Source organism: Xiphophorus hellerii, chromosome 13 (genome assembly GCF_003331165.1).
Source record: "Xiphophorus hellerii strain 12219 chromosome 13, Xiphophorus_hellerii-4.1, whole genome shotgun sequence".
Taxonomy (NCBI): Eukaryota; Metazoa; Chordata; class Actinopteri; order Cyprinodontiformes; family Poeciliidae; genus Xiphophorus; species Xiphophorus hellerii.
Genome location: NC_045684.1, coordinates 23,662,872 through 23,675,481, shown reverse-complemented (window position 1 = coordinate 23,675,481; position 12,610 = coordinate 23,662,872). Strand labels below are relative to the sequence as shown.

The 12,610-nt window shown below is 41.6% G+C and overlaps 1 protein-coding gene across 1 annotated transcript; it reads right to left on the bottom strand.

Annotated features, from left to right (window-relative positions):
• Positions 1–5,080: 5,080 nt before the first annotated feature.
• On the bottom strand, positions 5,081–10,156 carry LOC116730617 (uncharacterized). Its single transcript, XM_032579961.1, has 2 exons — positions 7,684–10,156; positions 5,081–7,562 (listed from the first exon to the last, which is right to left on the bottom strand). The coding sequence occupies exons 1-2, from the start codon at positions 8,908–8,910 to the stop codon at positions 7,434–7,436; spliced, it is 1,356 nt and encodes a 451-aa protein (XP_032435852.1). The 5' UTR covers positions 8,911–10,156; the 3' UTR covers positions 5,081–7,433.
• Between the last annotated feature and the right edge of the window lie 2,454 nt (positions 10,157–12,610).

Below are 12,610 nucleotides of genomic sequence, written 5' to 3'. Positions count from 1 at the left end.
GCAACGCTGTCTATTTATGTCTTCATCAAATAAAGAAGAAGGCCAGCATGTTTAAAAATGTAGCGATGCTGAAGCCACCGTGTTTACATTCATAAACGGACCAGACAAGAGTTTTTTTCTCCGTGTCAGTGTTATGTTTTCAACACAAGTCTCAACACCGCTAGCTGCTTTTCTGACCAAAGTCATAATTTGTATCATAAGTTCAGTAGGTGGGGCTTTCAGCACCACGGAGAGCAACACTGCAGTCAGCAGTCATGAACCAGGAGGGTCAGAGGTCAGAGGGTCAAAGGCTTTGATTCAACTGCACCGATGAAATGGGTTGGAACTGAGATTTGTAATGTAGAGAGCACTGTACTTATATTATCACTCACAAACTGAATTATTTCATGACCTAAACCTGCTTTAAACTCCTCTACCGCTTCCCTTCTGATGTGCTCTTTTATATTTATGAAACAAATTTATGAGGCAAACAGGTTTTGCATTAAAGAACAACACATAAAAAGAAAAGACAAGATATTAATGCATAAATGACACATTGTGAGACAGTTGAGGGATACATTTAAGCAAGGTAAATAGAAATGCATATTTTATGGAACTGATAGCAATAGCAGGAAATAAATGAATGTAGGAAGAAGAAAAAACATAAACAAAAAAAATTGAAGCAATGACTAAATTGAAAACCAGATGTTTCAGGAAAGCATATTTTGTGAAAAGAAAGAAACGGGTTGCTCTCTTTTATCATAAATCAAATTGAGGGATTCAGTCAGACGTTTCAGGGTCGACAGAAAACGAGTCATATGAGTAATCGAGTTAGCAAGCTTCTGTTTGTGAATGAAACATTTAGCACATATGATAATGAAATAAAACATAATGTTTACCGAACATGATGTTTACCGAAAACAGTTCGGTAATATCTTTGTCTTAAGTGGGCATACACTTAAAGAGCGAGACTCAAGGTCACTCCAAAAAATTTGATCTCACAACTAAAAAAATTAAAGTTGTTTCTCTCTCGTTTTTTTTTCTCCAAAAAGTGCCGGCGTCACTACTAACATCTGTAAAATTAGCAACCTTGCAGCTCGTCTTCCGCTGCTCGAACTTCAAATTACTCTCGATGACGTCACTACACATGTATTTTTACACTGTATTTCTCCTTTAGCTCGGTTTTTGTGTTTAACCCGCTGTGTTTTGTGTAAACCTACCTGGGCCTCGCTTCCGGGCCTTCTAATTTTACCTCGGCGTGTCTGCGGTGAGCAAACAAAGCGCTGATGCTGTAGGAAAAGTCAGCAGTTGGCTGCCAATCTAAATTTAGCCGACCCGCAACTGCCCGTTTAAAAATAACGTCCCCGACACGCACCTCCACCTCCACCCGCTGAAACACTCCGGGGATCGGAGCGAGGCGTACAAGACAATGACAAATTTCCCTCCGCTGTAATTTCATCACTCGAAGCAGCGAAAGCCATTTAAAAATAAAAAAGGTATGACCGCAGATGCTTGCACGCGCTATTTTGTGTGTGTGAAACTGTGTGCGCGCGCGCATTCTTATAGATTATAATTCGCGTGGCTGTTATACCGCAGGCCGAAGAGGCACAGAAGCCCACTTTCAGCCGTGTCTGAAATTACTTTCTTTATTTTTTTCCCGGAGCAGGTACTTCTACTTCTCTCTCCTGCTTTCCCTAATTCAGTCATCGTTTTTCTCTCCCCCCGAACTTGAGGAGACACTTTCACAGTCCTACATTCCAGAATCAAGAAAAAATGTATGTCCCTTTAACTATTTTTGAATCCGCAAACCTGCACAAGTGTGACTTATTCATAAAGCAGAGTGGCTTTAGTTAAACTAAGCAGTAGTAAAACTTACATAAAATGATTCTAAAAAATTTATGCCCCCATCCGTGTGGCTTTTTCTCTCATGTCTAATTGAATTCGGTGGTTATTCAAAGTCGAAACGAGAGCGATAGAGAGAGAATAAATATATGTGTAGGGGGGCAACAACAAATCTTAATAGCAGATTAACTTAACGTTTGTGTTACGACTTCAGATGCATCAGAACTGGTTGTCCGGAATCCAGAGGATGTTATGTAACTGTTTGACAGCCATCAGGCTTAAGCTCTGCAAAGTGGAGAGACTGAACAACGCAGGGCGCAAAGTCCCCGTAGTTTGAGTCTTAATAGAGCAGAAAACTGTCGGTGTGAAACAGAACCTGAGACTTTTTTAATCACCAACGACTGATGGGTGTCCAGCAGTGGTGGAGAAAGTACTCAAAAAATGTACTTAAGTAAAAGTACAAATACACAGGCAAAAATGTACTCAAGTAAAAGTCAAAGTACCACATTAACATTTTACTTAAGTAAAAGTAAAAAAGTACTGGCTTTTAAAAATACTTAAGTATTAAAAGTAAAAGTACTTGCTGAATACATAACCTAATCGCTAATATCATTAAGTGTGCCGATAGTATTTAATTTGAATACATCATAAATGTGCCATTTTAATAAACAATGTCACAGATTAAACATGTTCTTATTGTGTTTATTCTCTGTAAGAGTTTAAACTTAGATATGTGATTCTATGCATCATAATTTCAGGGATGGAAACATCTTATTTCCTGTCCTAACGTAGCATGAACTTCATTAGTGACATTTATTTAGAAAGAAATCCAACTGAAAGGGGATGTGTCAGGTTTGACACCTATTAAAGACAAGTTGAACAACACAGAAAAGACAAGAGAGTTAGATTCTTTTGTACTCGCGAGGAGAACGGACAGAGATGTGTTTACAGTTACAAATCTCCAACCGCCCCGAAACACATTTGTCCGCTCCTCTCTTTTTATTACTTTCAGAGTCCCTATCACAGAGAGCACTGCAACTCTAAAGGGTGGGGACAAAGCATTTTAGTTGCAGTGCTAAATGACAATCACTAACTAAACACATGTTATCTTGCATTAAAACACAGAGTAAAAACAGAACAGGTCGTATATCTTCAAGGCGACGATTCGTCAGCTATCTAACAGCTCAAAGGAAGAAGAAGTCCTGGCGAGCAACGAACCCCGTGAGCACGGTTATCACTGCTTCTCTTCAGGGAGGCCCTCTTGTGAAGACGGAGATAAAGTAGATCAAAACATACAGAAACAGTCTTTATGTTTAGAGAAAAGAAAACAATCATGGAACATCAAATATGAAACACTATTGTTATAAAGGAAACAACAAATATATGATAATATATACATTTCACCTAACATTCCCCCGTGTTTATCACATATTTGTTCTAATTCTCATATCCCTCCAAAGGCAGCCACTTCAAACGATTTTCAGCCAGGAGTTCATTTTTTAGGAACGCAAACATGCGTACACTCAGGGATCATATTCAGCCCACAGGTTAGGGTCTGGATACAGGTTAAGAGAGTCGTCATCAGAGTATTCTTCGTCAGGCTCAGGATGTTTTGCTAACAAAGGATACATCTGTGCCTTCTGGTCTTCCATGGGAGAGATAGCTGTGGTAATGAGACGGTTAAACAAGGAACGCAGGCAAAGAATACAACAACATCCACACAAGGTTAAAATTACAGCAAAGACTGCAATTGATACTAAGACAGAGGACACAAGGGTTCGGTACTCTCCCAAAAACATCCATCCATGCATCCCACATGGAAGTATTCACACCAGAGAGTTCTGTCATTTTGCCATTAAAGGTACGGAGACCCGCAATGGCCTTCGTCAGGCTCCCGTTAGCTGCTGTGTTTGGCAGAAATGTGCAGCACCTTCCTCCAAAGATAGCACACACCCCCCTTTTTCAGCTAGCAGCCTGTCAAGAGCAATGCGGCTTTGGAAAGCCATCAGTGAGGTAGCGGCCAGCTGCTCGTGCACCGCCTCGAAACCAGCCTGTGTCCAGTTGCCCAGTTTTTGCACGTTGTAATGGATGTAATTGATTCCGTCTATGTTTTTGTTTATCGTACACCACCAACAAATCGAAGATTCAAAACCAGCTGAAATTTGGTCGACTAATTTATATTCATCAGGTACACCGCGAGGGACGCCGATGGCGTCGATGTACGTGGGATCACCATAATTTTTCCATGTTAGATCGCGTTTCTCTAAATGATGCCACTGTTGTGGCAAAATGCTAGATAAGGTGTGAATTAGATCTTGTGCGGACATAGGATAGACAGACACAGGTAACAGTAAGGAGACTAATGCACAAAACCCTGTCACCTTTCGAGGTAATCTATCAAAAAGTCTGTCGTCACCGCACCACCACCAACATCTGCACGAGAAACAGGGTTAAAGTCATTGTTTACATTGATTACAGTAGTACACATGGTGTCTGAAAGATTTCCCAATCTTTTCCCAGACCCTGTTATATTTACACATGAGAAGTTACTCGGAGCTATCTTTAGAAGAAAAGGTTTCTTTTCATCTGCTGCTGTAAGGGGAAATATTGAATCATAAATCACACAGGTGCTATTAGGATTAGTCTTAGTCATTACTTCTAATAGACATTGTTTTATAATGGTTGGTGGAGTCACACGAAGTAGAGGCCTTGGTTCCATACATACTACACAATACAACAGTCGTTCCCTGATGAAAACGCACACAAAAAAAAAAAATAAATAAATAAATAAAAACAAAAACAACATATTTACTCGCAATTTCATCAAAAGTGCATCAAACCTAAACTATCAAAATGTTATTTAAGAAATTTAACGGAAAAGTGAAACTTCTAAGATTTAAAACAGTAAAAGTGCTTATTTCTGGCAGTTTTAATGATTCTTTACAGCTACTAGAGACCCAAACTTTAGCTTCTCAGAAAATTAAAACATTAAAGACCAAAGAAAAAGGATTTTGAATAGAAATGTACCACAGCAAAACAATCTGGCTCTTCATTGAGAGCTGTATGCAAGCATATTACAGAAAGGTGAGTGGAAGGTCTTAATCCTGTCAATTAACTTTTAGCATGTTTTCTTGAACCAAAGGTCAGAACTTAAAGAGGAAAACAAATCAGTATCAACAAAAAAAACCCTCGTCGAGTATTTCTGTGATTAAATTTTAAACAACCCAACCCCTCTGACAACATAACAAGTCTGAATATGGCCATTTCATGAATACACACATTATTAGGTCCTTTACAATACAATAAAATGTATCAAGTAAATAGTGATGGTCAGTGTTTCTCACACTACGTTACATATTGTGAGGTAGGTGTGCCTTCATTCCACGGCAGTACTTCACTTATCACTACATATGCCTCATAAATAACCCTCAAAAATTCTTGTAATGAGTTTGTAGCCCTTCATATCTGCGAAACATCAAGAAATGAGAAAAACAAAAACAATGTGCAACAAAACTACAGATAAATGCACAGATGGACTAAGTACATGATCACAACTCAAAAGGCAGAGGAAAGCACTTTAAACTTTAGTTTCAGCTTAGAAAAGAGCATACAAAAGTTTTGACTGTTCGTATACTTGATTGTTTCTGAGAGAAGTTAGGAAACTGTCTAAAAACACAAAGAAAACCTCAAAAAAGCCACTTCTAGTAGTCATTTGTAAACATTCATAAAAACTCCTTCTCCCATCCTACAAAAAGCTTTAGCTGAGCTGAACCAGGTGTTTATGTACAGATGTAGGAACATCTGCGATAGCTGGTAGGTGCAGCCTAAAATACCTTAAACAATAATCATTACATCAGGATGAGACAGAATGGAAAAAACAAAACAAAAACTAAACAATTATATAACAGAAACACTTCAAGTTGAAGCCCGAGGGTGGAAAACAGGACTTATTCAAGATCTACAAACACACGCCACACTATCTAGTTTAGAAGAGAAATATGCTACTGGTCCCATTTTATCACCATGTTGTTGAACCAGTACAGAAGTCATAAAATGACCTCGACAATCTACCATTTGAACAAAAGGTTTTTTATAGTTTGGTAGAGAAAGTGCTGTGCTTGACACAAGGGCCTGTTTTATTCTGCAAAGGGCCTCTTCTGCTTCATCTGTCCAACTCAGCGGAGAGGACATTTTAAAATCTTTTTCATACATCAATTTGCTTAAAGGAGCCACAAGTTCTGCATAATTGGGCACCCAAGTTCGACAATAGTTAGTTAGTCCTAAAGAGGACATCATCTGTTTTTTGTTTGTGGTTTTGGGGGCTTGGAGAATTTTTTTTTTTTTTTTATCCTCCAATATGGTTCGTCCCCCTGCACTCAAATCATGACCCAAATATTTTACTTTTTCTTTACATAGCTGGAGTTTATTTTTATTGACCTTATGACCTTCTTCAGCTAAATGTTTTAAAAGCGCTAAGGTGTCTTGCTTACAGGTTTCCATGTTTGGAAAGGCTAATAAAACATCATCTACATATAACAAAATTTGGCTCCCTCCTGGGGGTCGAAATGTTGACATACTGGCACTCATCACTTGAGAGTAGATTGTAGGTCTCTCACAGTAGCCCTGGGGCAGTCTGGTATATGTGTACCTGTTCCCTTCAAAAGTAAAGGCAAACCAGAATTGACTCTCCTTATCAACAGGTACTGAGAAAAAGGCATTACTGATGTCTACAACAGTGAATACCTTTGCATCTGATCTAAGGGAATTCAACAATGTGTGTGGGTCAGGTACACACGGTGCCCTCTGGATTACAGCATTGTTTACTGCTTGTAAATCCTGAACCATCCGCCATCCGACAGAAGGGGGCTGTTTTTTGACAGGAAAAATAGGAGTGTTGCACGGAGAATTGTCACACCGTACTACGACTCCTGCCTCAATGAGGTCTTTAATTACTGGTCTTATACCCTCCTGTGCATCTTTTTTTAAAGGGTACTGTTTCACCTTTGGCCTATATTCAGTTTTAGGTCGGACTTGCACTGGCAAGGCTCCCTTCACGAGGCCAACATCCGTGGGTCCCTTGGACCATAATTTATCAGGAATGTCCTTTAAGAGAACTTCCTCTTCTTCTGTAAGCAACAGATGTCAGTGTTGTCTAGAGTGCAAACGCTGCCCCTTTTGAACCCATGCTGTCCAAAAAAGTGCTTTTCTAGTTAACCCAGTAGACGCACTAGTTGCCACATTTGCGGAGGTTGCCACCCAATCAGTAGCAGCTTCTCCTTCCTCAACGACCCTGCCCAATTTATCCCACTGCTCACTTGTATGTTTAAACAGGGACACGTGGAGGTGTCCATGTTCTGTTCAAAAATTTTAGATACTCTGGGAGGCTCACTGCTGCCACCGAGGTGTGTTGTGTGTCAGTGTACAGATAGGTCACTGTTATCTTGGCTGGGGTGACCTTGTTGAGCCTGGCTTCATAGTTCTTATCAGGCCCCGGAGTTGTTTTAACCCAAAGAGTGATGTGAAGACTCTCAGGAGATCTTTGATCCTGCGGGGCAGAGATGGCTTTACGCCCCTCCGCCAGAAGAGTCTGTGCAATGTTGTGTGGAGGCCTGTTAGGCACATCCAATGAATAGTGATAATGTGGTTCCCCATATCCCTGGACGACAAAGAAATCTTCCTTTTTTATTTCTGATCCCTGCCTCTAAAATCTCCCCTTCCTCGTCCCCATTGATAAAAAACTTGTTCCTCATTCTGGAGGAAAACCCCTGGAACCTTTTTCTTCTCTTTTACTACCTTCTCGGCATGAATAGCATGATTAATGTATTCATCTAAGGTTCCAGTCCCCAATCCTACGTAATGTTTAGTTACCCATGATCTTATTGCGTCTTTTGACCCTGCATGTAGTGCATTTTTTAACTGTTGTTTATATGGACCATTTTCGTCATCATTTTCCACCAGTCCACTGTGCATCTTAAATGTGTTCATCATTCTTGTCCTAAAATCATCAAAAGTTTCTTCCTCCTTCTGTTTGATCCTGCTTATCTCAGTGTAGTTTGCTCTGCGTTTATATTTTTGAATTGTTCTTGCTGCTAAAGCATCAACTCTGGTTGATAGTTCCCTATCGTTATGTGCAAGAACTGCAGGAGGAGACCCACTTAACGGGTTCCACCCTCCTCGAACATGGTGCCAGTCACTACCTAGGGCAGTCATCCATGCTTGCTGGACTTCGTGTCCGTTCAGATGGTAGGACTGGCGCAGGCTATCCATCTCTTCAACAAAACGGTTTACATCCTCCTTATAAGATGTAATCCCTGCTAGTGCTTTTTTTATGTCCTCCAGGGTCCACGTTCTGTAGACCAGAATCGTGTCCGCTGCCCCCTCTGCTCCCGCATTGGGATTTGCCACTTGTATCATTGGATACAGTTCAGATGTATTTGGCGGACTATCTTTCCCTACTGAAGGAAAAAATGGGGGAGGGAGAGAAGGCGCGATGGAAGCAGTGGCCCCCTGCACCAAGCTCTCCCCTAATGTTTTAGACCATTCAAACTTTTCTCCTTTTGATCTAGTGATAGGTCTGTCACTATCGCTCTCCTCATATTCAGGGGGCGATGGCAAAGCTGGGTATAAACTTCTACTCTGCCCTCCCTGTTTTACCCCCTCAGCGTTTTTTGTAGAAGCACCATCTAGTTCTCCACCCCCACCCGCTGCTTGTTGCTGCGTTATCTGCCTTCTTGACCCAGTTTCATTATCTTCGTTGCTGTAGTACATCACATTCCTTTCTTTATTCTGTTCTGCACTCCTTTTTTTAGATTTATTCTGTCCTTTTTCTCTTTTTAGCGCTAATTCTAACCAAAAATCCACGTCGTCATACCCCTGTTTGCGCATTTTCTTTGGATTTGACTTTGTGTTTTGTTTGATGTTATCCTGCAGTAAAGTTAGTTTTTGTGAGTTAAGACGGCCGTCAAAGTTATAGTTTGTTATCCAATTATCCAAATGTTTTGTTTTACCAGGATCCTGGGTTTCGACATATTTCCAGTCATTTGATGTTAAACTGTCTGTCGGCTTATTTCTACTCATCCCTTTTCCCATTTTTATGAAAATTTGGCCCAGTTTGTCGACGCCTAGGGAGTCCTAAAAACTGGGGTTCTGTTCAGTAGGCCAGCAATTGAAATAACCTGTTGAGGTAACCCACGCTTCAACTCTTTCGAGTGGGGGTTCTTACCTCTGCATCCTCAAGAGGTTTGCTGGTTACAGTCCTACTGTTTTATATGAGGTAAAATACCAAGTGGTATTTCTACCTCCAATCACTCGCACAGACACACACACTCTTTTTCCTATTTTTTATTTTGTCGCGGAATTTAAGCGCCTGTTCTCGCAGGACTCCGCCGTCCTTTTTTGCAACGGGTATTCGTCGGGCCCCGTCTCCCTGAACAGGAAGGCACCAGGCTCCGTCCACCTAATCACGGAATTTTGCGCGAGGACTCCGCCGTCCTCCACGGATTTTCGTGCTCTATTTGTTACCTGTTAGAGTCTAGAATTGACAGGGTTTTCTGTGCGCGCAATGACCCTCAGTCACTCGCCACTTTTAAACAAGAATCACTCACCCCCGTTGTCTTTTCCTGGAGCACCGTCAACCGTGAGATCCCAGCAGGCAGGTCGAGCTCCAGCCCTTGAACAGGATCTGATAAGTTTCCACTAGGAAACTTGCCGTGCGCACGGTCTGTACTGGGGTCGACCAGACCTGCCGGAATCCTTCTGGTGTATTGGCGACCGGCAATCGAAGGACCAAGTAAATGTCAGGTTTGACACCTATTAAAGACAAGTTGAACAACACAGAAAAGACAAGAGAGTTAGATTCTTTTGTACTCGCGAGGAGAACGGACAGAGATGTGTTTACAGTTACAAATCTCCAACCGCCCCGAAACACATTTGTCCGCTCCTCTCTTTTTATTACTTTCAGAGTCCCTATCACAGAGAGCACTGCAACTCTAAAGGGTGGGGACAAAGCATTTTAGTTGCAGTGCTAAATGACAATCACTAACTAAACACATGTTATCTTGCATTAAAACACAGAGTAAAAACAGAACAGGTCGTATATCTTCAAGGCGACGATTCGTCAGCTATCTAACAGCTCAAAGGAAGAAGAAGTCCTGGCGAGCAACGAACCCCGTGAGCACGGTTATCACTGCTTCTCTTCAGGGAGGCCCTCTTGTGAAGACGGAGATAAAGTAGATCAAAACATACAGAAACAGTCTTTATGTTTAGAGAAAAGAAAACAATCATGGAACATCAAATATGAAACACTATTGTTATAAAGGAAACAACAAATATATGATAATATATACATTTCACCTAACAGGATGGAACGAAGGTGTGGGGGGGAAGACATGCAATCGAGGAGCCACGTAGCAGAGTTGTAGTCAAGACCACTGAACACGAGACCAAGACCAGCGCCCTGCGCTACATGACACAATAAAATGAAGTGCACCTATCAAAATTGGTTCTCAGATTGATCTGAAAGATCCACATTTCCATAAAAACACCTAGATATAAATACTTAGAGCTGAAATATATTTAACCAGTATCAATTACAACTCATTTCATTCTGTTTTGCTTTCATCGCTGTGCTACAATCCGCAGAGGTCGCTTGCCATCCCTATAAAAATAACGCCCTGGGCGGTTGCCCATATTGCCCATGTCAGAAACCACAACTGTCTGCACCATTAAACCATGAAACATAGCAATTAACTGTAATTGCTATGAACACAGTGTTCATAGTGTTTAACAACACTATGAACACTGTCCAACGGCGCAACAAGCAGAAGGAGCACCATGACTGTTCTCATCCTCCCTTCCACTGCATGTTTGCCACCATGACAGGAGACAAAATCAATCAATGAGCATGCTCTGTGTTCATACGTTCAACTTTTACTTATTCGGCAATTAAATAAATGTGTGTGTGTGTGTATCATGGGCGTAGGTTTAGGTATGGACGGTCGTGACATGTCACGACCAATATTCAAGGGATATAAAATAGTCCCGACCAATTTTTGCCATATAAATTAAAAAAAAAAAACATATGTATTTTTTAACAAAAACAAAATAAATAAACGAAAATCTACATTGATTAGTTTAATATTTCAATATACTACGCAGTGGTAGCATTCATTTTAAATGCTGGTGAGTTGGTGAGTAAGTTGTAAGGTCCCACCAAAACTTAGACCAAACCTACGCCCTTGGTGTGTATATATATATATATATAAAAAAATTCCCTTCTCACCCACCGCGGGTGGTTCTTATCCTCTGAGCTCGGGTCCTCTACCAGAGGCCTGGGAGCTTGAGGGTTCTGCGCAGTATCTTGGCTGTGCCAAGGACTGCACATTTCTGGACTGAGATGTCTGATGTTGTTCCTGGGATCTGTTGTAGCCATTGGTCCAGTTTGGGGGTGACTGCCCCGAGGGCCCCGATGACCACAGGCACCACTGTGGTCTTCACCTTCCAGGCCCTCTCCAGTTCCTCCCTGAGGCCCTGGTATTTCTCTAGTTTCTCGTGCTCCTTTTTCCTGATGTTGCAGTCGCTTGGTATTGCTACATCTATCACAACGGCTTTCCTCTGTTGTTTATCCACTACGACAATGTCTGGTTGGTTCGCCATTACCATTTTGTCTGTCTGGATCTGGAAGTCCCACAGGATCTTAGCTCTGGCGTTCTCCGCCACCTTTGGGGGTGTTTCCCACTTTGATCTCGGGGTTTCCAGTCCATATTCTGCACAGATGTTTCTGTACACTATGCCTGCAACTTGGTTATGTCGTTCCATGTACGCTTTCCCTGCCAGTATCTTGCACCCTGCTGTTATGTGCTGGACTGTCTCAGGGGCCTCCTTGCACAACCTACACCTTGGGTCTTGTCTGGTGTGGTATATCTGGGCCTCTATTGCTCTGGTGTTTAGGGCCTGTTCCTGGGCGGCCAGGATGAGGGCCTCTGTGCTGTCCTTGAGTCCAGCTTTTTCCAGCCATTGGTAGGATTTACTGATATCAGCCACTTGGGTTATTTGCTGGTGGTACATCCCATGTAGGGGCTTGTCCTGCCATGATGGTATCTCATGGCAGGAGATACCATCCTGCCATGAGATACCATGGCAGGATGGTATGGTATATATATATATATATATATATATATATATATATATATATATATATATATATATATATATAGCTATTGCAGTGTATACAAGAACAAAGAACAGCTCTCAGTGAGGCTTCAGTCCCATCAACCTTAGTAAAGATCCGTCCAGAAGAATCGGATCGTTCCTGAATCAACACAATAATTCAGCGCATGAGTGACAACTTTTTTTCATCGCAGATGCAACATGTGTCTCAGTACAGCTAGCTTTGCTAGCATCACGTCCACAGATCTTACCTTTCTTTAAGCTTTCCTTCCAAGTGACGCTAAAAGTTGGACAAAGTCCCACCGTCTGTGAAAGCGAAGCGCTGCTGGTTTTACATGTCGTCATATCTTATGATTTATGCAGCTATTATCGATTAGTTAGACATCTTCTCCCGCTCAGAGGAAACCACTGCGCATGTCTGGAGCTCCGCGTGCTAGTAAAGGGGGAGGCGATGGGTGACAACAGACACTAAGTCACGTTATTGCTTGGATTTTACGGCGCCACCTTAAAGTCCCTGAACTTCATATTTTAACGGACAAAAAGAGAGCAGTGCGACTTGGATGTAACGAGTAACGCGACACTTTTGTAGAAATGTAGTGAAGTAGAAAGTACAGATACTTAC